Here is a 24912-nt window from a genome sequence, read left to right on the forward strand (position 1 = left end):
TTATGACAATTATATATCTCGACGTTCGCTGGAACTTCCTGCCTATGGTTCTCTTTATATAGATGGCACATTCTATATATCTTTTAAGGTGGTAGCCAATGATTACAAAGTCAATCACCTCTGTTAGTGATTTCCACTGGCGAATAATACATTGTAGAGACTGATCGAACCGTAACTACAATTGCTGGGTACTTAGGGCTTAACTACTGGGGGTGCTTCGTCCCTCCACCTGTATCTTTCTGCTTCTAAATATACACAAAAGAAAACTCCTGCCTCAAAAATCTACCAGCACCCGTTTACATCCGCAATGTCCGGGCGAAACAATCACGCGGTGCATGGTCTCCGAACCAGATGATCAAGACCTCGCTTCATCGTTGCTGAGCTCATTATTCTTGCCAAGATTCGAGGTGGAAGTCTGACCAGGTCTTTTCAGTCGAAATGCACAAGGTCATCTGGATAGTCTTTTCATATGGTCATGCTCATGCTGATCAGCAAGTGGTGCAGGAGCATAGGGAGGAACGATATCACAGAACCTTGCGTTATAATACTCAACACCTGTCGAACGTCCAAGGGAGTTGCCAGTGCTGCCAAAAGGATGTAGAGAACATTTGTCATCGACTGGACGAGATTAATATGGAAGAGACCAGACATTCAACTATGAGAATGAATCCTGTCAGCACCGGAAACTGGCTATCAAAGTTACACAGAGACATCCGTCAGCAAGTACGCATCCTGGCCAGGTGATTATAACCCTCGGCCAATGATCGAGCTGCTGAGATGAAACCCATGAGAGCCTTCTCAGCAATTACTACGGCATCGATATGTCTTGTAATGCTAACGTTGGACCGTTTCGAAGAATTCTTCCTGCCCCTTCCATGCAGGTTAGATGGGCCGATATCGGTTATACTCAGCCCTCGGCGACACAGTGGACTACAGTGGCAAAGTCAACAGCAAAGACGGGATTAAGCTTGCATTGGATGCAGGGGTACTCGGACTCTCGGCAGAGTTGAAACTGCAAGGCTCATCAGGTGAACGAACGTAGGGATTGGAAGCCTTGCAGGGGAAGCTATAGTATGTTCCATTAAGAATCATGGCCGTCCCACACTCTCTCTTCCTTCTTCCACTTTTATTTATTTATTTATTTTTTCGATATTCTAGGTCCCTTCCATAACCCTTCCCGGTCGCAAACCGGCTTCTGGAATATGACATGTTCGCTCGCAGATCCTGAAGGGATGTGCGGCCGTGGGCCGGCGTGAGATAAGCGCTACTAAGTTTGGACGCATTATATCGAGACTTGGTAAATGCCAATAGTATTTTCATTTAGTGCCACATTACCACGAACCCGGCAGTTTCGTGGCGAGGTTTCCTGCGTTGCTGACTGTGTACCTGCATATGTACCTATATACTATATACTATGGACTATCGACCCGCTCTAGATCGATTAATCGCAGAATATTAAATGTAATAGCGATCCTGTTAAGCCTAGCTGCTCCAAACAGGGGCGCGCTTCTCTAGAAAGGCAGAGACGCCTTCTTTCTTATCCTTGGTCCCGAAGGACATGTAATAGAGGGACCGCTCGAATGGCTCATCCTGGCCTAGCTGGTCCGCTGAAGAACGTATCAGACCAAAGATAGTAGAAGGAGTTGAAGTTCACTAACCGGTGGAAATAGCCTCCTTCGCTAACTGAATAGCAGTAGGGCTTCGCGATGCCAGTTTCGCGGCGACCTCCAGGGCACGTTCACCAGCTTTCCCAGCCTCTGCAAGGTGACTCACCAAGCCGACATTGTGGGCCTCTGACCCAGAAAGAAGCTCACCGAGAAGGATCACATTCATTGCCTATATCGCGTCAGACCTGGAAAATAGTAAAACAACCATGAACGTACCCTATATTTGCCGAGGGCGCTGGTTAGTCTCTGCGTGCCCCCAGCCCCGGGGATAAGACCGATAGAGACCTCCGGTAAGCCGAACTGCGAGTCGGGTGTAGCGACGATGAAATCCGCCTGTCACGAATTAGCCATGCACCATGTATATCCATAAATAGTATGGATGGTCAGTGTCGAGACCAGCTTACCATCAACGCCAGTTCAAATCCGCCCCCAAGCTGCACGATTAGTACGGGTGCATCCAATCAAGGGTTTAGGTCCGGAAATGCTCGGGGCATATCTGGATTCAAAGAGTGGATCGGAAGACAAAAGAACGTACAGCTTTGCCCTCGACGGCGGCAATGACGGGCTTGCGCACGTTGCGCAGGCCGTCGCACAGGTCCTGGAGATAGCGCACCCGCCGGGCATCTTCGGCGTCGAGGTGCGAGATTTCTTTGATGTCGGCCCCGGCTGTGCACGATCCCTGTCAATAATGCTCTTCCTACTATTTTGCTATTTTTGGTGGGGTCTTTTGGACCCCACGTGTGTGCAGCTGAGGCTGTGTGTGCTGTTGTTGGGAGGCTGGGAGGAGGCTGGGGAGGAGAGTGGGTTGGTGGCACGGCTTACCGGAAAAGAAACCCCCGGCGCCTGTGATTATAATGGATCGCACTTCTGGATCAGCCGAGGCTAGCTGCAATTGACGGAGCAGTTGATCGATGAGATCCTGCGATAGGGCGTTGCGCTTGGGCGGGCGGTTCAGCGTGCAGACGCGAGTGCCAGGCTGCGGTGTCGTGGAGATGACTAAATCGGTGGGCTGGCTCATGGTGGAAGAAAGTACGATAATGAACAAAGCTGCTTAGCTGCACCGCCAAAATGGGAACGGGCGAGGATTTAACAGCTAGGGTTGAACTTGTTGACCTTGATTAACTTTGTGGTGGAGGGCTGAGGGCGCGCTGGGGACGCTCACTTGCTCGACGTCGAGAGGATCCCGATCGGCTGTTTTTCGGGCGCACCGAAGAGGTCGAGATCGACTGGCCGGTTCGTAAAAGACGGGGGTGCAATGGCCTGAATCAGAATTTCGCACATCAGATCGGCTGTCTCGATTGACGTCTCGCAGCGGGCCCGCGAGAAAAAAACGGTTGGCAGACGCAGAACCAGAGAGACCCAGGCAGCGACCCAGAGAACCAGAAACAGGCCAAAGACCGGCAGAGACTGGCAAGGGTGGCAGAGGGGGGTTACACGGGACGACAGAGACAGCTGGTCGAGAACCGATCGCCACGCGCACAGGAGGAAGCCCTACGTGAGTCGACATGCAGCACGCCCACCGCGGCATTTGCAGGCTTCATTGGCACAATCAGGCAGAGCAGCTCCATCCGTGACGGAAAAAGAAATGTGCCATAACCCGGTCCAGCCAAGACATTCCTGCTCCCAGCGGTGTAGACTGGTGACTGCCTCGAGTCCACAGTCCAGCCCACCTGGGTCGTGCAGCTGTGAGCTGGTCCCAGACTCCCAGTGATCGACTGTGGATGGCGTGCGGGGGCGCGGCACAGACTGAGTTAGGGTTGGCGAATGGCACTCGCACCGTGGGAGCCGCCTAACCTGCTGTGTTGTCGGGTCGCCAGTGGCCCGGCGGGCTATCAGGCCAGATAAGATACAAATCAAAGTTAAACTTGCCTGCTGGTGCCGCTGCATCGGCCCTTGCTGGCCGCAGCTGCAAGCCTTTCATCGTGGCTTCCCAGCAAGGGGCCGGCCACGTCGCTGCTCTGCGTAATTCAAGGAAGAACAGGGAATGGCATTGACGCAGTAATCAACGTCAAACACGCTCCCTGGGGCCTCCACTTGCCTGCCTGGCGGAGTACTTATCCTTGCCAGTCGCAGCGCCCAGGGAGTCATTAATTGTATTTAAAGCAGGGGGCGCTGCAACCGTGCACTGCCTGCCCGTTGTGCCCGTACTGCCTGTACTGCCTGCCCTGCCCTTTACTAACAGAATCACTGATATAAGAGCCATCCGTAATCTAAACTAAACTGGCTCCATGACGCTTTTGGCCAGCTTTCCCTGGAGGGTTGCACTTGTCAGCACGCTTTCATCACCACCCCCCCCCCCGGCGCACCATACCCATTAGGGCATCAGACTTTTTCCTTTCCCTTTCTTGATTTTGTTTTCTTTTTCCTTCGGTTGATCACTACCACTGGGATCGGGATATACGTTGCATCATTCCGGAACGGGCAAGCCTTGAGGAGGGGTAGCCTGCTTTGACAGACCCATATAACAGACGAGTAACTTGCGCGAGAGCTATATAGAGGGGCTGCCGTCGCTGCCGCCTCATGTAAGGGCCCTTACTTTAAATTTCTTTTCTGCATATGAGCCGTCAGATTGAAGGTTCACCAGCTACAACAATGGCTGTTGTCGCCCCCGATATAAACTCCAAGCCGGAGCCGCCAAAGGACAACAGAATGACTCTGTTCCGCCAGTTTGGATTCGGCCAGAAGACCAGGATTCCATTCGGCACTGTCCATGAAGCCTTCATACACCATGCTACACAGGCGCCTTCAGAGGTTGCCCTGGTGGATCTCTCCCCCGGCACCCCCAAGGAAGTCACATACGGCGAGCTCCTGCGCCAGGCTCAGTTCATTGCTACGCAGCTCCGGGCGAACGGAGTGATTCCAGGACACCGGGTGATGCTCCTGATCAAGCGCAGCGCAGAGATGGTGGCTGGGATCCTCGGGATTCTCATGGCTGGGGCACAGTATATCCCGATGGATGGCGGGGTTGTCCCCGATCACACTCTTCAACATGCGGTCGAGCAATCCAGCGTGACGGTCGTGCTGTGTCTCCACCCGTTCGAGGAGCGGATCCGGTTCTTGGGGACTGTTGGCGTCACCGTCCTGGTGCTGGATGACCTGCTGCAGAGCCCTGCCTTTACCGACTTTGCTGTGGATCAGGCGAACCTGCTTTGCGAGGGCAACAAAAACTCCGGATGCTACCTCATATACACGTCTGGTGAGTTCTTCAGGATTTTCACTATTGAAGTTTATTTGGTTTTTTTGACTTTTTATGGTTATTTTTTATTTTTTTTTTTATTTTTTTTCTGACAATGCAAAGGTACAACCGGAACTCCGAAGGGTGTCTACGTGACGCACAAAAATGTGACCAACATCCTCTGCCAAGCACCCGGCAATCTGGGAATGACCCGCGGCACAAAAGTCGGGCAGGTGCTGTCCGTGAGCTTCGATATGGGTTCGTAACAAAAAGAGTTCAGTTCGTGGGAGACACGTTGTGGGGACGAGAGAAGCGCTGACCAGAATCCAGGCGCCTGGGAGGTCCTCGGCAGCATGTCGAATGGAGCCACACTGGTCCTGCGAGGATCCGACTGGAATAAAGCTTTGCAAAAGGTTTGTCACTGCGCCAGCCCATTGGCTGTCCCCGGTTCGTTTGCGCGATAATCGGACTGACCTGCCCCTCAGATCGACACTCTGATCTGCACACCGAGTATTCTCAACCGATACAGCCCCGATCAGTTTCCCAATATTCGGTGCGTGGCCACGGCTGGCGAGCCGTCCACTCAGAGGTAAGTCCTGCCCATTATTTTTTTTACTGAGACTATCATTGGCTCACATGTTGGGGTAGTCTGGCGGACAAATGGGCACTGGCTGGGGTGGAATACTACAACTGCTGTGGGCCCACAGAGATCACCATCATAAACACCATGCATAAGCACACTGCGGGCAGTGCGCTTACCATTGGGAAGCCCACGCCCAACAACAACATCTATATCTTGGACGGGAACAAGTCCCCGTCCCAAATCGGGGAGGTCGGCACCATCTGGGCTGGTGGTGCCGGTGTGACAAGGGGGTATATTGCCCAGCCGGAGAAGACTGCGGAAAAGTACCACTACGATGTGTTTTTGAATGATGGGTATGTTACCATGTCGGGACAGACAGGTTGCATTGATTAACTTGCGGATAGAAAGTCTCTTATGTACAACACCGGCGACCTCGCCCGATGGCTTCCTGACGGCAACCTTGAGACATTCGGTCGTGACGATGATCAGGTCAAACTTCAAGTAAGCTTGCAATTCACTCTTACCAACGAGGAAGGTTCTAATTATTACAGGGCTTCCGCGTTGAGCTTGACGGTGTCAGCCACTCGTTGGCATCGGCTCCCGGCGTACAGCAAGCAACAGCCCTAATGATCGGGGGCCAACTGACCGGCATCGTGTCGCCGAAACAGTGCAACAGTGACAAGCTGGCAGAAGACCTCAAGACCAAACTGCCGTACTATGCGATCCCCTCCAAGTGGCACAAAGTAGACCAGTTCCCCTTGACGTTTAACGGTAAAGTCGACAAGCGCGCCCTCGCGAAACAGGTCCAGGAGGCCAGACACTCCCAGACAGAGCTCTACTCTGCTCTCGACAACAAAAAGGAGCTGTATACAAGCACAATGTCCACTGGATCCGATTCCCTGACGGACCCCAAAAAGGAGCCGGCTCCTGTACCAGACAAACTCTGGGGCAAGCCATGGCGCGGCCTCAGACATCGCATCTTTATCGTATACCGGACATTATTCTCGCTTATATTCCTGGCCAATATCGCTGTTCTTATTGCCTTTGTGACGGTCCCAACAATTCCTCGCCAGCATATCACAACCATTGCATTCGTCAACCTGACAATCGCGATTCTGGTCCGGCAAGACGTTGTCATCAACATCCTGTATACCATCTCGTGCTCCGTTCCAAAGTCCTGGCCCCTCGCAATCCGGAAACGATGCGCAAAGATATACCACCTCGGAGGCGCCCATTCAGGCGCTGCAGTGATGGCTGTGGCCTGGTACGCCGGCGGCATCTGCTATAACATCGTCGTGTTCGCGACCCGGCCAGACGATCCCCTCCGACCGTCAGTGCTGACAATCGTGCTCTCCCTGATCGCGCTATTCATCTTCTTTGGCATGATTACGCTGGCATACCCGACAATGCGAAAGAAGCATCACGACCTGTTCGAACGCGTGCACCGATTCGCCGGCTGGACCGCGCTGGTGATTATCTGGGTCCAGAATATGTCCTCGATCCGAGATCAACGACCGCCCGGTACATCTCTCGGCGAGCAGGTCATTAAAACCCCGAGCTTCTGGATGGTGATCGTCATTACGATGAGCATTGCTAGCTCGTGGCTGTTCCTCCGCAAGGTCCCCGTCGACGCAGAGGTCCTCTCCAACCACGCCGTCCGTCTGCATTTCGATTACACGATGCCAGTCAATGGCTCGTTCACCCGCCTGTCAAAGCGCCCGCTGATCGAATGGCACTCGTTTGCCACTGTTCCTGCCCCAGTGCCGAAGAATGGCCGGCCTAGGGGGTACTCTCTTGTTGTGTCTCGTGCTGGTGACTGGACGGGTTCTCGCATCAGTAAACCGCCTACTCATCTTTGGGTGCGAGGTGTTCCCAGTACGTTCTCATTATATTCTTTTTCTACCTTTTTTTTGATGTATTGCTAACTAAAATAGCCTGCGGCGTAATGCGCATCGCAACCCTCTTCAACCGCGTCGTCCTGGTAGGCACAGGATCCGGAATTGGGCCTTTACTCGGCCACATCCAGATCCCAACGTGTCCATTCCGCCTGGTCTGGTCGACCTCGAACCCAATGCAGACATTCGGCAAGGGGATTATGGACGATGTATACAATGCCGACCCAGGGGCTATTGTCCACGACACCAAGAAACAGGGACGCCCGGATCTGGTGAAACTTACCTGGAACGCAGTCCGGGATTTCAACGCCGAGGCGGTGATTGTTATTTCGAATGAGAAGCTGACCAAGAAGGTCGTTTATGGGATGGAGACGAGGGGGATTCCCGCCTATGGAGCTATCTTTGATAGTTAAGGTGAGGGAATGACAAAAAGGAAGCTGCCGTTGCGGCTAATGTGTGGACGATGATGATGAAAATTACTGCATTACGAGAGGATGTACGACCCAGGCTTGGTCCTTCCTTCCTTTTGAGCCTGATGATTTGCTTTTTAGTCCTTGTACTTTTGCTTTGGTTTTGCTTCTGCGCGGCATGTAGAGACGAGATGATGTATAACGATACCATTCTTCACATGTATCTATGATCCATGATGTTATGACACTTGCTAGCCTAGCGCTGACTCTCACGAATATGGAAACTCTTCAACTGATAAAACGCATCGAATGCCTGTGGTCCGAGCGAGCATCCTAGTCCTGAATTCTTCCAGCCCACCCATGCGAGGTCCTACCACACTTAGTAAATGCCGGTTAAATGGGGGTCAATGAGAGTTAGAAAAATCATACCGGACTCGGGTAATCGCATCGGTTAATATAAACAGTCCCGGCTTCGATTTGGTCGATTAACGCCTCGCCGCGCGAGATATCCCTTGTCCATACGCTTGCTGTTAAGCCGTACTCACTGTCGTTCATTAAAGCGACTGCTTCCTGGTCACTGTTGACTTTCATAATAGGGATTACCGGCCCGAATGTCTCCTCACGCATCACAAGCATATTGTGTCTCACATTTATCAGGACCCTAGGCTTAATATAACTGCCAAGCTTTGGGGGCGGGTTTAAACCAGGGCTGTCAGGCGTAACATCAATCGCACCCTTGGCAAGAGCATCTCCGATGTGACCCTCTATACTTCTGACAGCCTGATGCGAGATGACAGGCCCCACGGTGGTGGCCCTATCAGTAGGGTCGCCGACAACATACCTGCTGCTGTTAGCTTTATCAGGTAGACTACGGGGATTCCTACGATGCTAGTTCCCTCTGCACCTCCTCCACAAAGGCGTCATGCACGCTGGCATGAACATAAACCCGTTCAATGGAACAACAGCTCTGTCCTGAATTAAATACGGCCCCGTCAACGATCTGGGCCGCCGTATATCTCAAATCCGCATCTTCACGGACATATGCCGCATCTTTACCCCCTAGTTCCAGGTTCAGTGGCAAGACTCGTCCCGCGGAAGCTGTCCGAAGCTGAAGCCCCCCAGCTGTGGATCCCACATAGCAAACCAGTTTAATTTGCGGGATGGTGGTGATACTGCCAAGGACTTCGCCCGAGGCACAGTGGATCAGCTGCAGGAATGATTTCGGTAGCTCCGCTTCTTGGAAATAAGACACCAGCCGTTCACCCACGAGTGGCGTTTGAGGGGACGGGCGCAAGATAACGGGGTTTCCTGCCAGGAGGGCTGGGATCAAGGCGTTGATTGTGATGAGGTAGGGATACTAGCATGCATTGTTTCTGTTAGTGGCCGTTGAGATAGATTAAGATGTCTCGGACTCATACATTCCATGCTGTGGATATCAGAACCGGCCCAATGGGCTCTTTCTTCACGAATCTCCGGAAACCTTCTTCTGGCTCTCCAGGGATTATTTCCAGACTTTTATCTGCAATGGAGAGAAGGTAATTTCCGCGCTTGCATGCTGTGTCGACTTCGCCCGCGGTGTAAGAGATTGGACGGCCCATTTGCTGTGTTAGTTCATTTGCAAGGGTGTTTTTGTTCTCAGACAGGATGTTCAGGAATCTGGCGACAATTGACTTGCGTTCTCCAAGTGTGAGGGATCTGAAAGCGTGGCAGGCATCTTTTGCAGAGGCCGCAATCTGGCGGACTTGGACCACGGAGTGGCCGGGGTGTTCGAAGATGACCTCTCCTGTGGACGGCGAGAGGGTTCGGATTTGGTTGGACATCGTAATAATTAATGCGTGCTGTGACTTCTTTGCGTTCGTAGTAGAAGTGCCTGGGATATCCTATGGTAGCAATACACGGCGGATGGTATCTGGCTGATGGATACTTTCACTGCGCCTTATGAATGTGCGAGATATTCAATTCTAGTATCCTACGAATAATGGGTTGGTTCGTCTGAATGAACATCGCCGGCTATAGTTTCCTGTTAACGTGCCCACAGGACATGATCGTGCGCGTGTCCCACTCGGAGCGCGCTCTCTCTCCGCGCTCCCATCGCGGTCCGCCCAGCGCGGTTAACCATCATGATTTATACAGCAAGCTATACTCAACCACGCGGTTATATTCGATGATACGTCATGATCAGCTTGTATACCGCGGCTTATCAGCCGGCCAACGCTCGACCGCATTAACACAGAGCCGGTTCTTTTTAACTCGCGACGCCTGGACCTCAACACCTGAGTGAAAGACAGTTCCAGCACTCTATCCAGGAAGAATTCAGTATTGTCCACCATGGCCGCAGCTATCACGGTAGAGGACCTGCCCAGGCTCCTTGCAACCGATATCGCCGTCAAAGTCGCCGGCATCGACTGCGATGGCATCCTCCGCGGCAAGGTAATGCACAAAGACAAGTTCCTCGGAATCGCAGAGAAAGGATTCGGCTTCAGTTCCGCCGTATTTGGATGGGATATGCAGGACGTGCTCTATTCTAATGATGCCAAAATCGCCAGCCCCGAGGAAGGATATGTCGACTTCATTGCGGTTCCTGACCTGAGCACCTTCCGGCGCATTCCCTGGGAAGATGACATTCCGTTCTTTCTCGTGCGGTTTGTTCAGAATGGAGAGGAAGTTGTCGCGGATGGTCGGAATATGTTGAAGGAAATATCGGACAGGTTGGAGGAAGCGAATTGCCAGGCGTTGGCTGGGGGTGCGTCCTTCTATTGAACGTGTAGTGAAGGATTGCTGATCAGTGTCTAGTGGAACTGGAATTCATGAACTTCCAGACTCCATCGCAGGATGGGTATGGACAAGGCCAGGGACAGATTCATGATCTTGCTGCATTTCTGGAGAATAATCCCCCTCGAGCCCTGCGGCCGATCACCTCAGGCAGCTTCTCCTACAGCGCAACACGCCCGGTCGCATTTAAGGAATACTTCTATGACGTTTTCAATACCAGTTGTCAATTCAATTGCCCCATTGAAGGATGGCATACAGAAGGGGGACCGGGTGTATACGAAGCAGTGAGTTTGCGATGCTGTATATTGTTATCGAAGTATAAGTAACTGACAGTCCAGGCCCTAAAAGTATCACCAGTAAACGAGATGGCAGATAAAACAGCACTCTTCAAGTAAGCCTCTACATAATCTTCAGATCCCATCTAACATTATCAGGCTCCTGGCAAAATCAATTGGACTAAAATATGGCATCACCCCGTGTTTCATGGCAAAGCCAATACAAGGCCAACCCGGCAGCTCTGGCCACATCCACATCTCGCTCTGCTCCCAAGATGGCAAGAATCTCTTCGCCCGAGAATCCCAAGACCCTGAAGCTCCCTGGCCCGATGTCGCTGCAGTATCAGACTTAGGCCGACACTTCCTCGGAGGCCTTCTAGAGGCATTGCCCGATATCATGCCCCTCTTCGCACCAACCATCAACTCATATAAACGCCTCGTCGAGAACTACTGGGCCCCGATAAATATCAGCTGGGGATTAGAGGACCGCACAGCCTCTATCCGCATTATCGCCCCGCCCGTGTGCAAACCAGGAGCCACTCGCTTCGAGATCCGTATTCCCGGCGCAGACCTGCATCCGCACTACGCGCTGAGTGCAATTCTAGCCGCTGGATGGCGCGGTGTGCAGAAGGAAGTTAATATAACGGTGCCCCCTTTATCGGCCATGACGCTGGATATGCCAAAGCCAGGGCTATTGCCAAATACGCTGGAGCTGGCGCTGAAGAGGTTCAGTGCAAAGGGGAGCATTGCGCGGGAAATCCTCAACGACGAGTTTGTGGACTTTTTTACGGCTACGCGTGATCATGAGTTGCGTGTATGGCGTGAGGCTGTGACAGATTGGTTTGTTTATTGATATACCTTGCTTTGACTGGAAGCTGACTGCAATAGGGAGTTTAAACGGTATATTGAGACCGTATAGGGCATTGTCAATCCATAGCATGATATCCCTGTCATGCTTATATAGAACAGGTCAAATGCTTAAGAACTACAATATTCATCTTAATCCTTGTCTCTATCTATCCTTAGCTCGGTACCCTTCTTGCAGAATTGCTGTATATACGGAATCAACCTGGGATTGATACAGGCCGCGATGCCAGCAAAACGACGTCATCCAGTATTAACTTTCCTAATTTTGATCTGCACACCCGGGTCAGTATGCCGAGCTGCGTTAGATTATGAGGAGTCTGTTCAGTCTGACTGGCCCGATCGCATCTTCGGCGATCAGATTATGCGGGGATCTGCCAAGTCGCAGCCTCTTGAAGTTCTGGGACATTCCTGGCGCTTCAATGGTGGTTCAAATAGACAACCTGTCTGGTATAATAGTGTATAATCACAGCTGAAAGTATTTGTCTTTATAACGACGTCCGGTGGTTTGGGGGAGAAGGCACGTCTATGGAAGTTCGCATGTATTTGAATATCACTTTGAGTTTCGCATCCGGCACGCATACTCGGTATACAATACCCCATTCAGTAGTCCCATACTCGTGTGCATCCGCTGCTATATGAGGGGCCACTGTCCACGGCCTAGTCCTTTGGTCTCACTTGACAGCAGGTCAGTCGTACGTACTTCGGCCAGGCAGACATAATTGTGCGCTGGACGTTACACAGTCCGACGCAAGCCCTTGGTGGTACAGGAATGCATTGATGTGCTGTCTGCACAGGACTCACATCGTCATCAATGATACACAGCAGTCCTGCCAGCAAGAGTTTCACATTTGACACGGGGGCTGCCAATTCCAAAGACTTTCAGTCATAGCACGACGAGCCTGCGAAATGGCAGATGGAAAGAGTCCATCAAGAAGGCAGGGGAACACGAAGCAGGCTCAGATTTCCTGCGAGGGTTTAGCGGTGGCGTCCTTCCCCGCAATATAAGGGCCATCCAGGCTTAGGGTTATCCATCCCTGGTGGATATGTCCGAGATCCGTCAGCTAGATGCGGAGAAAGTTGCTCTACCCCGCGTTCTCCTGGCCTTGTTCGTCATGCCGATCCTGAAGTATCGCGGATCCTGGGGGAGAGTATGGCCTTGTACGGATATGGGGCCTGAGTGGTCGTATAAGATGCGCCCTCGTCCCTCGTATCCAGCGCTCGTGCTTATTATGTTTTATTCTGTAACCGGAGTGGTCTCGGTCTATAATATTAATGTCTTTGCAGTCTAAACCAGCGTTAGATGGTTCCAAAGAAGATGGAGGTAAACCTCAGGATAGCGCCGAGCCCGCCCTCGAGGAGCTGGGATATACCGCAGAGCTCCGGCGGAACCGATCATTATTCACGCTCCTTTTCCAGTCATTATCAATAGCCGCAATCCCATTTGGCGAAAGCGGGGCGTTTATGCAAACAATCTACGGCGGCGGCCAGCTCTCAATATTCCTTGGCTGGATTATTGTCTGCGTAATGGACCAGACCGTTGCCATGTCCCTCGCCGAGCTGGCCTCTCGATATCCCACATCTGCTGGGCCGTACTACTGGTCCTTTCAACTATGCGGGAAACATGCAAAGCTGCTCTCCTTCATCACGGCGTGGATATGGCTGATAGGAAACTGGACCGTCACTCTCTCCGTCAACTTTGCCCTCGCGGGACTGCTCGTTGCTACTGTATCGATCTTCAGCACCTGGGAGGCAAACGACTGGCAAACGCTTCTCGTATTCTACGCTATCTGCGTTTTGACATTCTTGATATGTGGCTTCGGTAATCAGTTCCTCCCGATGGTCGACACTGTCTGCGCCGCATGGACTCTCGTTACCATCATCATAGTCTTGATATCTGTCTCCGTCACAGCCAAAGTCGGCAGACATGATGCCGGGCACACCCTGGGGAATTACGACACCACATTATCCGGCTGGAATGGCTTCTCCTTATGCATCGGTTTCCTACCGCCAGCCTTTTGCTTCTGCGCCATGGGCATGGCCACCTCGATGGCAGAGGAGGTCCGTTCCCCAGCAATCAAAATGCCCAGGGCCATTGCGCTTTGCATCCCCGTCGGCTGCATTGCAGGCCTTTTCTTCGTCGTCCCGCTCTGCGCTACCCTCCCAGCATTGGTAGACATCACGCAAGCACCAAGCGGTCAGGCCGTACCCTATATTTTGCAAGTTGTTATGGGCAGCCGCGATGGTGCAGTAGGCCTGGTGGCGCTTATCCTAGTCTGTGGACTGTTCTGTTCGATCAGTATAACCAACGCCGCGTCTCGCACGACCTGGGCCCTAGCCCGCGACAACGCCATGCCTTTATCCAAACTATTCTCCCACGTCGACAAACGCCGACATATCCCGCTTTGGGCACTAGGCCTTGTAACCCTCGTCCAGATGCTCCTGGGGCTCATAAACCTAGGCAGCAGCAGCGCATTCACGGCGTTCCTCTCATCCAGTGTCATTGCCCTTGCGACCACGTATGCAATCCCAATCAGTATCTCGTTGTTTTATGACCGCCGGACACAGGTATCTAAGGCTCGCTGGAACTGCGGCAATGTGCTGGGGACGATATTGAACGTTCTGGCCCTGGCCTGGATTGCGTTTGAGCTGGTCATCTTTAGTATGCCCACCGTGCTGCCTGTGACGGCGGTGTCGATGAATTATGCCTCTGTAGTGTTTGCAGGTCTTACCGTCCTGGCCGCGATTTGGTATATTGTCTATGCGAGGAAAGGTATGTCTTGTTTCCTATATGGAGTGTTTTGTGGCTAACGGGGTTTAGTATATGTTGGACTGCCGTCGGTAGAGGCGGCGCATGAAACTTGGTGATTTTATCTTTCAGACATCTATTTGAACTGGTAGCAGGGATTGGAACTATTGGCCTTGTCCCATTTCAGGCTGTCTATCATTATACCTTTGATTTTGACAGCCCAATGCTATCCTAGCCAAACTAAATTACTCAATGCACAGCCTAAGAAAAGCCATTCCCACCACATCCCCATCATGCGGCTTCGCTGCTCTGCTGAGTCCATCCTCAGTCTGCTCTTTGCTGAAAATGCCCTGGGCGCCTCGTAATGTCACAACCTCCGTAGCAATCTCCTCATTAAACTCAGGGTGTCCCTGCACCGTAATAAAGCGACCGGGTAGATACATTCCCTGCACTTGACAAATAGGAGAATCACCCAGGGGAATGGTATCCGGCGGGTATTTAGACACGATGTCCCGATGCATTTGGTGAAGTTGCTGAGCCAAGATTAGTTGGAAGTTCAAACCCGTAAGTACCATAGCAGACAAAGGCATACAAGCGTGTCAAGACCGAATAACTCCTTTCCTGCCGGTGTAAGATTGACTTCACACACGGAAATCTCCCATCCTGCAGCGCTGCGGCTGACTTGCACCCCCAGGGCGCGGGCGATAATCTGGTGTCCGAAGCAGACTCCCAGAAGCTTCACGCGGGGGTCTTGAATAGCCCTTTTGGTAAACTCGACTAATTTCAGAATCCATGGTGCGTCCTCGAAGGCGTTGTGCTCTGTAGTCGGAAACTCAGTACAGGAGATTCTACATCGAAACAATAGGTAAGACTTACTTGACCCTGTTAGTACAATTCCATCTACGCTTTCCAGCTCTGGGTACGCCTGCTCTGTGACAACGTCCCAGCGTGAGATCTCGAGTCCGGAGTCGGGATTCAGCTGTTCATGCTGCAGCGTTTCAGCACTGCGACGAAGTAATCTGGAAAACACCCCATAGTAGCCGTCGTATTTGAGATTTATCTTTTCTGGGGGAGTGTCACATTCAAGGACGGCGATTCGGAGTGGTCGATGCATCGGACAGGATATTAATCTAGGGAGTTGATGGAGGTTATCGTCAATGGGATTGCGAAGTTCGGGATGCAATGTGCGGAGTAAGCAGCTCCTTTACTTTACTATTAGGTGATCACGGCGTGGGTGTCAACCCAGGATATGACAAGTCACGTAAATGCAGTTTATGGTAGAGTTGAGATGTGATAATTCAAACGGTCTCTTCGAAGTCATCTCCAGCCGCGCTTCCTGACGACGCTGTAGACCCCACAGCGCGGACCGAGACCGCGCTCTACCGCGGTTACGCCGCGTTCCTGATTTTGATCATTGCCTCATTAATGCTATCTGGATTATGGGTTGAAGAGCGGTTTCGAGGGAGTATATCACAGGTACTGTAATAGCGGGGGATACTATGTCATCGTTTTCGTTTGCTAGCGGGGCGTCTATATAACAATCTCTTGTGTTTCGAAATAAACCAATACTCCAGTAAATCTACTTTGAACTCTTTTCTCTCTGCCTCCTTAGGTATTCTCTATAAAAAAGCGAAATAAAATGGTCGGCCGACTCGCCGGGAAGAATGCGATCGTCACCGGTGCTGCTGGGTACATCGCTCCCCTCCTTATCCCACAGAACTCCAATGCTAAACATGATGAAACAGTGGCATCGGCCTCGAAACCACAATCCTGATGCTCCGCGAAGGAGCCTCCGTCCTAATGACCGACATCAGCGCCCCTGGACTCGAGCGCGCCCTTGCAAAAGTCAACACCGTCGTTCCCACGCACGACGGAAAGATCGAATACCGCGTCGTCGATGTCTCCAAGGAAGATGATGTCGAAGGTGCCATTGCACATCTAGATTCGTGGGGTGGACTCGATGTCCTGTTTAACAATGCAGGGATCATGCACGCCCAGGATGGAGATGCCGAGCAGACGAGTGAAAGTATTTGGGACCTCACGATGAATATTAATGTTAAAGGCGTGTGGTATGGATGTAAACACGCCGTCAAGAGCTTCAGGAAAAACGGTAAAAGCAAAGGCAGCGTTATTAACACGGCGAGCATGGTTGCGCTTGTGGGCGCCGCGACGCCGCAGTTGGCGTATACAGCGAGCAAGGGCGCTGTCCTAGCCTTGACGAGGGAGCTGGCAATCGTACATGCGCGCGAAGGTACCATTCCCCATCCCACTCACCTTTATAATCTCTTCGCCCGATCAGCAGCTGATATGCATCGCAGGCTTCCGATTTAATTCGCTATGTCCGGCGCCTCTCAACACTCCTCTCCTGCAGGACTGGCTCGGCGATGACAAGGAAAAGCGCTTTCGGCGGGAGGTCCATTTCCCGACCGGTCGGTTTGGAGAGGCCATTGAACAGGCCCATGCGGTTGTATTTTTGGCCAGTGACGAAAGCAGCTTCGTCAATGCCGCGGACTTTGTTGTTGATGGTGGTCTCACCAAGGCGTATGTCACCCCTGAAGGGCCCGCGACGAAGGCTCCACAGAACTTGGGCAGTGCATAGTACATTTGCCAGCTTCCAGGTTTAATAAATGCAGGATATGGCCCATTTATCCCTGTCCTTGGCAGATGTCATTTCTTCAAGCAAACGATATCCATATTTGCTTCTGCTGCATTGCGCGACAAATATTCCACGGGCCCGCATCATGAAGAGGTAGCTTCCACATATGTTCAAGCAAGAGAAGAGTCCTGTGCATATTCCCCAGGCCAAATGTATTTCCCATAGTTGTAAGGCGCTGTCTGAGTTCCTCTTGTAGTCCTGGATCTGACAAGCAAGATCCCACAACGGCGATAGGCCAGCAGAGCCCAGAGTTGATGCGCGATGTCGCCGACACACGGCGAAGGAGAGCCATTGCTTCTCCAATCGCACAGTTCATCAGTGCACTGCCTGCGCTAGTCGCGTCTTCCGAGAACATGCCGAGCGATGTGACTAAGTATAGTAGCATGGCCTGCTGAAATATCAAACCCGCTAGCTGTGTTTCCTCAGACGCGAACGAGTAAGGCGTCCATCGCATAATTTCCGCTTGTAGTGAGCCAAACACGACGATATCGTCTGCCGTTGGGGTACCTGGCTGATTGTCTTCCATCATCAATCGCCGCCCGAGGTCGAAGATTCGAGGGATCACTAGAAGGAGTTCTAGCCAGCATCCGGAGAGGTTTCCGATGTATTGGCAGCTTATGAGGCGGTGGGCGCGCTGTTCCATATCGGAATCAAGTAGACGCTGGGAGCTCACGCGGGCGTCGATGGAAATCATGCTCACGGTAGCGGTGTACGTGTAGTAATCGATAATAAAGTCGTCCAGATCTTGTGGAATGGTAGTATTGCCCCGCAGTAAAAACTGTATCAGTAGAGAGTTGGCTGCAGATAGGTGGTCGAATACTGTCCCGTTCATATCGCCTTTTGCTGTCTAGTAACGGTCAGTATAATGCCGCAACAGGGATTCATAGTAGTGCCGACCTCTGTAAAACACATAATGAGCGCCCCGACCGTAAGAAGGAGCGGGTTCGATTCTTCCCCATCAATAAACTCCGTAACGCTCTTTCGGAAGAGTCGCAGGGCCTTCGTGTACTGACTCTCGGCCATATCGTCCACGCCCTTTTTGGAGCGGAATGCTCGGTGGGCAGCGCTCTGCGTCAGAACTAGCTGCAGCACCAAGTCACTCGAGAAGGCGAGCGGGACTACTTGGACCAGAAAAGGATTAATCGGGGTCGAACCGTTGGACATGCAGTCTGCAGTAGTCCCGAGGTAATGGCTCAGCAGTTGAAAACACTCGGGGTCGCGGCCTGGCAGCATTGAGGGCGTCTGAGGGAGCATATTCACGAGTGCCAAGTCATTCTGCAATGTTCCGAGGGTATTAGGAATCAATTCTCCCATAGGGGTCATTAGCTGAAGCCCCATCGAGTCATCCTGATCAGCGAGAGCTGTATACAGTGACTGGTTCTCCGAGGGAAACGGTCCGGTCAGGGGTGACTGCGAGTCGAATGAGATAGGCGAGCTGGGAATGGGCGAGGTACCCTGACACTGTCTATCCCTCTGCAAAGTGCAACTTGGGGAGCCTCCGCTGGGTATCCTGTCAGACTCTAGTGTCGATGTCGGCCAGGAACAGTCAAGCTTGTTCCGCGCACACCCCGCGCAGACGGGTTTCGACTCGTTGCATTTTTTCTTGCGGCGGCGACAGGTAAAGCAGCCTGTTCTTACGCGAACAATGGGCTCTGAACGTTGCCGTCTGATAGGAGGCATTGCGATGGGATGGCGATGGCTTGCAAGAATGCAGGAAACAGAGAGAAGTGAGAATGCGAGATCAAACGGGCGGGGAACTTTCTCCACGTTATCGGGTCCACTCGTGTTTAACTCATTCAACTTGCGTCTTTAATTTATTTTATTTCGTTTTATTTTTATTTTAATTCCAAGATTGCAGTCTGAGATCTACCAGCCTAGCAATTACTCTTGATGATGAAAACACATCTATAGCCACAGATGCAATAACTACGCTGAATTCGTCCTCTCCCATGGGTCCGATTTGATGCCGCGCTACATGTCCATATCTCAAATTCCAGAGTGAGCTGTCCCGATATTAGGTGGGCTGAGTGGTCTCCGTTCTGGCAACTGTATTATCGAATCCAAGACTGACTGGCCCAATCGGGCGACATTTTGCGCGCTGAGCTGCGCAGCCCTGGACATGTTATTTCCAAGCTTCAGGCTCCACAGCCTCATGGAATACAGGGAACTTATAGGGCCATTCCCAAATTTCAAAGGAACCGCAATTTGAGCTGTCGCCAAGCTGCCTTTACCAGAGAAGGATGCTTTCGGCGCGCATGGGCTATATATTGCCAGCAATGTCAATTGAACTGAGGAGTCAATGCCAAACAATTCAACTTCTTCAGTGACAGCTACTATCACCAAGGTACACAATGCTAGTCCCTCTAACTGCCTTTGCCTTCGCCGCTGGCACCCTGGCGACAAAGGGGATCTTCCACCATCCCATTGCGAAACCTGCTTTTGAAGTTGAACTACTGTCAGGCCTCCCATACAACATCACAGTGCCCGGCGGCGATAACGTCGCAATAGTTCCTAACAGGGGTGGTAAAGTCTCTGGTGCTTTCAATGGGGAGATTATTGGAAACCTGACCGGGGCGCGCGAGACCTTGCTTCCATCTGAAGACGGTGAATACACTGTGCGTGACAGACAAATTATCTTGCGAGTCCCTGTACTAATATCTCTGGCTATAGCGATGGGAGGACGACCTCGTCTTCATTAATGCCGACAATGACCGTATTCTAGTTTCGATAACTGGAACAGTTACCTATGCCAACGAGGCGCTTCATGGATTCGGATATGTGTACGTCAAGATCTCCTATTTACAATGACAGAGTATGAATCTCACTAATGTCCTTCGTTTGTAGTACCTTCAAAACTGCTATCCCAGGTCTTCTGTGGACGAACTATGCGATGTTTGTGACCGAGTGGATGGCTGACTTTTATACTGGTACTGGCCAGGCTGAGATATTCCATATTACAACCGGTGGTCGATTGGATGGGGAACCAATTGATGCTCTTCTTCCTCCGGGAGAGGCATGAGTGTAATATAGCTAGATGATACCAGTGGAATTATGACACTTTGTGCATTTTCAAGAACAAGCTAATTGACCTCGATGGAGAACTGCATGTAAGCCATTGCTTTACTGTATAAGTTGACACGCCCTACGGCTGACAAGTGAGTCATGATTTGGGTCAACCAAGCCTGGATCGCGATGGATCCTCTTCATCTAATCTTTAATCCTCTTTACCTAATACCCCTTGGCATCTCCACAACGAAAACGCACCGTTTCTGCCTTTATTAAAATGCTGTTCCTGCCCTCGGGGGATTCCCAGCTGGTCGTGTGCCTCGATAACCACAGCCATGTCGACCACAATCACCGCAACAGCTCCACGCGAGTCAATTGAATTACATCTCGTGAATTCAAAAGAAAACAATGACAGCAACCGCGCCCCCAATGCTGCCTCCATCCACTCGCAGCACCCCGCACCCCGCGTTTTCCGCTTCCAGCAGGTCATGGCCATCATCCAGCTGTGCGGTATCACGCTCATGGGCAGCGTCATCAACGGTCTCGTAACCGTCGGTCTTCCTGCAATCACCAAGCAACTGGAATTGCCGCCCAGTCTAGCCTTTTGGCCCGCATCGGTAAACAGCCTGGCAACCGCATCAACGCTGCTTCTCGCAGGATCCATTGCCGATGCGATCGGGCCGATCTGGACGGAACTGGCCGGGTCGTTTACCAGTGGTGCCCTTATCATCGGACAAGGTGCATCGACGACGGGTGAACAGCTGGTTGTCATGCGCGCTCTCCAGGGTGTCGGTCTGGCCTTCCACTTGGCGTCGTCGGTGTCCATTATCACCCAGATGCTCTCGCCTGGGAGAGGGCGCAACCTGGCCTTTTCGTTTCTGGGATTGAGCCAGCCTATTGGGTTCTCGTTGGGTCTCGTTCTTGGTGGTGTGATTATTGACACCATTGGGTGGCGGGCGGGATGGTACATCTCTGGGGGGGTTACCCTGTTCATGACGATGATCGGCCTTTGGGCATTCCCGAAGAGCGAGGGCGCCCAGTATCAGAATAAACTTTTGAATATCAGGACTAGGATCGACTGGGTTGGGGCTGGGATTGCGTCGGTGTTCATGGCGCTGCTGTGCTATCTGCTCGCGTAAGTTCTCTGGCAGCGAGAAAGTATCAGAAACTAATAGTCAATAGCATTTTGAGTGCGAATCCTTCTCAGATCAAAACAGCCCAGAGTATTGTTATTCTCTGCATTGTCGCGGCGGCCTTTCCCTGCTTCTTCGCCTGGTCCCACTATCAGGTCAAGAGAGGCAAACCGGCTCTGATTCCAAACAAATTATGGAAGAACAGTTCCTTCTCGAGTATATGCGCCACAGTTGCCCTCTCATTCGCTGTGATCAACTCGATGGAACTGTTCGTTAGCTTGTTGTATGTACTCTTCGCATTATATCCAGAAGAGTATACTAACCCCCTACAGTTTCCAAGAAGTCCAACACCTGTCCGCACTCCAGGCATCCATCCGGATTCTACCCAGTCTCGTTGTCGGCGTTCTAGTGAATGCAATCATGGGCTTCTTCGTCCACAAATTCCCAGCCCCCTGGATCGTCTGCGTCACATCAATTCTCTGCGCCGGCGCCCCTCTGCTCATGGCCGTCATCCAACCCTCCTGGCCATACTGGGGTAACGCCTTTGTCGCGCAACTCCTCCAGCCAATTAGCGTAGATGCCCTTTTCACCGTCGGACTCATCATGATCACGGATATTTTCCCAGACAATACCCAGGCTGTCGCTGGTGCGGTCTTTAACACGTCCGCCCAGTTCGGGAGCGCGCTCGGTCTCGCTGTTCTGCAGGTTATCTCGACCATCACGACGGATAAGGCGAGTCATAAGCCAGAGACGGCGGCGCTTATGGATGGGTACCGTGCGAGCTTCTGGGCTATGTTTGGGTTTATGATGCTGTGTGCGGTTATTGGGTACTTTGGGTTGAGGAAGACGGGGCGGATTGGGTTGAAGCTGGACTAAGCTACGGCAGTTTTATTTCTCTCTGCCCCCTGATACGGGGGAGTGCATTTGTTATGGTATGTTATAAAAGTGCTTATACAGGCGTTACTAGACAAGAGGACGGTGCAAGCAAAAATAGAGCTATTCAATTGAAAATCACAACTAAAAAAAGGCATATATAGAAATCAACTTACAGAAGAGACTAAATCCACTTACAGAACAGACTAAATCCACCTCTTCTTTCGCAATGACGGCAACAAATAATAAGCATCTCCTCCAGTCCTCCTAATGGTATGACATCTAGCCTCTATCTCAAACAACCCGAGTCTATGGGACGCGCAATGGCTAGACATATAGCGAGCGACGTTCAGTGCAGGTACTTAACATCGACACCACTGATCTTCTCCGACGGAGGCAACGCATCCCAACGCGCCTGACGCTGTTTGTTGCGCCAGATATAAAACAGCTTCATGCCAATAAACAGGGCAATATTTCCAGCACAGAGACCGACCAATGCCTTGTTTGCTGTGTGGTCTGCAAAGCAATAGTCAGCATGAGCCATGTATTTACTTAGGTCAGGGGGGCTAACAGTAAGGCTTATCCTCCTCACGATAAATATTCACAGCAACAATGCTCCCAACCTGGTAGGACATATTGTATATAGCGGTCGAAACAGCACGCATGCTGACTGTTTTCGCATTCGCGGACGTCATCCCCACCAGGATGGAATGCGTGTACGGGATGCCGTTGATACCTGTCAACATCGCGTAGCGGACCCAGGGGCTCACGGAGTCGGGGACGCAGACGAGGGCGATGAAGAAGGGCAGCATCCAGATGTTGCTGAGGGCGGCGACGAGAGACCGTTCTTTGAATTTTTCGGAGAGCCAGCCTGCGATGAGAATGTTGACGGCGAACAGCACGTAGCCGGGGATTGCGAGGAGATTGGACTCCAGCACGGTGTAGTCCATGCCGCGGAGGATGAGCGAGAGGTAGTTTGCGACGGGTTGGAATGGGATCCAGGCGGTTAGACCGAGCTGGTGGGCAGTTAGCATGCCTGGATCGGGAATTCGAAGGTATACTATCCATACGATGTAGATGGGCCAGACGTCGATATTGGTGATGGCGTTCAAGACTTGCTTGACGCCCACGGGCTGTCGGTTGTTCATGTCGCCCTTGGTTGGATCATCGCGAAGGAGACGGTTCACCAGGACTTTTTCTTCTTCCTGCGTCCACCATTTGTTGCTTCCGTCTTTGCGTCGGAAAAATAGTGCGGGCTGGATGATGGAGGTCGACATGACTCCGGCGCTTATCAACCCCACGACTATGCAAATAAGGCCTTCGATGAGGAAACTAGGTAGCTATTAGCAATTGAGTCTCAGCTATTGCAGCTTCACTTACAGCCACTGCCATCCAGCCCATCCTCTCACTCCTCGCATCTCCAGAATCCCACTAGCAAGGAGCGCGCCGTATATCTGCGTGATCGGGATAGCAGTGTAGAAGATTGACAGTCGAATCGGCAGCTCGTTGCTCTTATAAAAGTATGAAAGATAAAGGACCATCTCAGGGATGAATCCTCCTTGTAATACCCCGATAATCGCACGCATCGCGAGGAAAGACGCCCGTCCGGTCATGGCAGATTGCGCAGCGCAAGCTACACCCCAGAGCACAATACATATAGGGATAATCCGATCGGGTCCGAACTTCTTGCTAATCAGGTTTCCGGGGAGTTCTGAGCCGAGGAAGCAGACAAAGAAGACTGTCTGGCCGGTGTTGTAGTCGCTGTTCGGGTTAGGGCCGGACATGGTTGTATAGGGGTGGAGCGTACTTGGTATCTATGTTCAGGTCGTCCAGCTAATCGTATCAGCATACTTGTTCAATCTGCATATTGTATATCGCTTACCATATTATCCGACACGGCACGGTTAATATTCCGCCGGACAAGGTCCAAAGACGAGAACATGATCCAAACCCATAGCATGATCCTCAGGTCCAGCTATAGTGGAAACACCAATCAGTCCAGTTCAGGGAGAAAAAAAAAAAGAAAACACCAAATCCGCAATATCCATCAATAGATCAAGAGCACAAAGAAAAAGGAATTACTTTCATTTTCAAACGTCGTTCGGTCTCGGCAGTCCAGGTCAACTCTGGGTCGAGCCTGGATCTGCCTTCATATCTGACCGTTTCATAAAGATTCCTCCAGTATTCTGCACGCGCAGGGTCCGAAAACACATGCGGTTCAACGGACCCAAGCTGGTCCTGGGGAGGGAAACCCTGCAGGTGTTGCTCTTCGGTAATGGCGGCATGGATCGAGGGTTGAGTCGAAGGAGTCCATGTTCCTTTCTCGTCGTGGGAGAGCGCTACGTTGTCGTTATTCTTCAGGGCATCAGTGTTTGCAGACATTTTGCTCAATGTTATTGCGTGTTTTGTTGACCAGACTTGAGCAGGTGGACTCAATGGATCCATGCCGTCTTTAAGCACACCTCGTGGTTAGGGGGAAGCGGTTGCCTCCAATTTCGCCATGCAGTCCTTCTCGCACGGAATTATCAGCCTGTCATGTTTTATCATCGCGCCTGAGAAGCGGATCACAGCCAGGAGTCTAAATGGACAGAGCCAATTACAGGATTGCTTTCAATCGCTCGATACTGCTGACATCGGCGCGGCGTCTTAGTGCGACGAGGAGGAATCCAGAGCTCAATGACGTTTTATATGGATCAGGCACGAGCGGCTACGAGAATATATTGCTCTAGAATTGGGAGATGATATCTTTTTCCATAACCCATGGTCCAAAAGCTTAACGTTATATGACCAGTCTATAGTATACGCAATTGCATTACACATTAAGCCTTTGCCTTCTTATAGTAGCAGCATCATG

The 24912-nt window shown here is 51.6% G+C and overlaps 11 protein-coding genes across 11 annotated transcripts; 6 read left to right on the forward strand and 5 right to left on the reverse strand.

The window, feature by feature from the left end:
• Positions 1-1401: 1401 nt before the first annotated feature.
• On the reverse strand, positions 1402-2685 carry ASPVEDRAFT_893193 (enoyl-CoA hydratase/isomerase family protein; the record flags this gene model as incomplete). The annotated part of the gene is made up of 6 exons (XM_040818574.1): positions 1402-1607; positions 1659-1836; positions 1884-2000; positions 2072-2101; positions 2203-2333; positions 2490-2685. The coding sequence occupies 6 exons, from the start codon at positions 2683-2685 to the stop codon at positions 1483-1485; spliced, it is 777 nt and encodes a 258-aa protein (XP_040670818.1). The 3' UTR covers positions 1402-1482.
• A 1631-nt stretch (positions 2686-4316) lies between these two features.
• On the forward strand, positions 4317-7733 carry tmpL (putative NRPS-like enzyme; the record flags this gene model as incomplete). Its single annotated transcript, XM_040815016.1, has 8 exons — positions 4317-4863; positions 4966-5100; positions 5173-5255; positions 5328-5431; positions 5491-5778; positions 5830-5926; positions 5977-7300; positions 7360-7733. The coding sequence occupies 8 exons, from the start codon at positions 4317-4319 to the stop codon at positions 7731-7733; spliced, it is 2952 nt and encodes a 983-aa protein (XP_040670819.1).
• A 253-nt stretch (positions 7734-7986) lies between these two features.
• ASPVEDRAFT_31469 (aldehyde dehydrogenase family protein) lies at positions 7987-9550 on the reverse strand (the record flags this gene model as incomplete). Its single annotated transcript, XM_040810478.1, has 4 exons — positions 7987-8100; positions 8160-8577; positions 8615-9087; positions 9149-9550. The coding sequence occupies 4 exons, from the start codon at positions 9548-9550 to the stop codon at positions 7987-7989; spliced, it is 1407 nt and encodes a 468-aa protein (XP_040670820.1).
• A 508-nt stretch (positions 9551-10058) lies between these two features.
• ASPVEDRAFT_55083 (glutamine synthetase family protein) lies at positions 10059-11696 on the forward strand (the record flags this gene model as incomplete). Its single annotated transcript, XM_040815017.1, has 5 exons — positions 10059-10473; positions 10524-10786; positions 10841-10893; positions 10937-11617; positions 11666-11696. The coding sequence occupies 5 exons, from the start codon at positions 10059-10061 to the stop codon at positions 11694-11696; spliced, it is 1443 nt and encodes a 480-aa protein (XP_040670821.1).
• Positions 11697-12916: 1220 nt separating this feature from the next.
• ASPVEDRAFT_55084 (uncharacterized protein) lies at positions 12917-14509 on the forward strand (the record flags this gene model as incomplete). Its single annotated transcript, XM_040815018.1, has 2 exons — positions 12917-14414; positions 14463-14509. 2 exons carry the CDS (start codon positions 12917-12919, stop codon positions 14507-14509), a joined length of 1545 nt encoding a protein of 514 aa, XP_040670822.1.
• Positions 14510-14543: 34 nt separating this feature from the next.
• ASPVEDRAFT_831408 (type 1 glutamine amidotransferase) lies at positions 14544-15684 on the reverse strand. Its single transcript, XM_040817323.1, has 3 exons — positions 15267-15684; positions 14983-15209; positions 14544-14923 (listed from the first exon to the last, which is right to left on the reverse strand). The coding sequence occupies exons 1-3, from the start codon at positions 15502-15504 to the stop codon at positions 14636-14638; spliced, it is 753 nt and encodes a 250-aa protein (XP_040670823.1). The 5' UTR covers positions 15505-15684; the 3' UTR covers positions 14544-14635.
• Positions 15685-16029: 345 nt separating this feature from the next.
• ASPVEDRAFT_31473 (oxidoreductase, short-chain dehydrogenase/reductase family) lies at positions 16030-16989 on the forward strand (the record flags this gene model as incomplete). The annotated part of the gene is made up of 3 exons (XM_040810479.1): positions 16030-16079; positions 16136-16641; positions 16709-16989. The coding sequence occupies 3 exons, from the start codon at positions 16030-16032 to the stop codon at positions 16987-16989; spliced, it is 837 nt and encodes a 278-aa protein (XP_040670824.1).
• Positions 16990-17065: 76 nt separating this feature from the next.
• Positions 17066-18726, reverse strand: ASPVEDRAFT_86425 (Zn(II)2Cys6 transcription factor; the record flags this gene model as incomplete). Its single annotated transcript, XM_040817842.1, has 2 exons — positions 17066-17893; positions 17944-18726. The coding sequence occupies 2 exons, from the start codon at positions 18724-18726 to the stop codon at positions 17066-17068; spliced, it is 1611 nt and encodes a 536-aa protein (XP_040670825.1).
• A 174-nt stretch (positions 18727-18900) lies between these two features.
• ASPVEDRAFT_44606 (uncharacterized protein) lies at positions 18901-20127 on the forward strand. The gene is made up of 3 exons (XM_040813089.1): positions 18901-19661; positions 19717-19826; positions 19891-20127. Exons 1-3 carry the CDS (start codon positions 19398-19400, stop codon positions 20063-20065), a joined length of 549 nt encoding a protein of 182 aa, XP_040670826.1. The 5' UTR covers positions 18901-19397; the 3' UTR covers positions 20066-20127.
• Positions 20128-20387: 260 nt separating this feature from the next.
• ASPVEDRAFT_31476 (putative MFS transporter) lies at positions 20388-22061 on the forward strand (the record flags this gene model as incomplete). The annotated part of the gene is made up of 3 exons (XM_040810480.1): positions 20388-21187; positions 21235-21468; positions 21518-22061. The coding sequence occupies 3 exons, from the start codon at positions 20388-20390 to the stop codon at positions 22059-22061; spliced, it is 1578 nt and encodes a 525-aa protein (XP_040670827.1).
• Positions 22062-22234: 173 nt separating this feature from the next.
• On the reverse strand, positions 22235-24503 carry ASPVEDRAFT_893240 (uncharacterized protein; the record flags this gene model as incomplete). Its single annotated transcript, XM_040818576.1, has 7 exons — positions 22235-22574; positions 22630-23074; positions 23129-23390; positions 23439-23872; positions 23941-24033; positions 24141-24296; positions 24477-24503. 7 exons carry the CDS (start codon positions 24501-24503, stop codon positions 22408-22410), a joined length of 1584 nt encoding a protein of 527 aa, XP_040670828.1. The 3' UTR covers positions 22235-22407.
• Positions 24504-24912: the final 409 nt, after the last annotated feature.

The sequence above is a fragment of the Aspergillus versicolor genome, assembly GCF_001890125.1.
Source record: "Aspergillus versicolor CBS 583.65 unplaced genomic scaffold ASPVEscaffold_8, whole genome shotgun sequence".
Taxonomy (NCBI): domain Eukaryota; kingdom Fungi; phylum Ascomycota; class Eurotiomycetes; order Eurotiales; family Aspergillaceae; genus Aspergillus; species Aspergillus versicolor.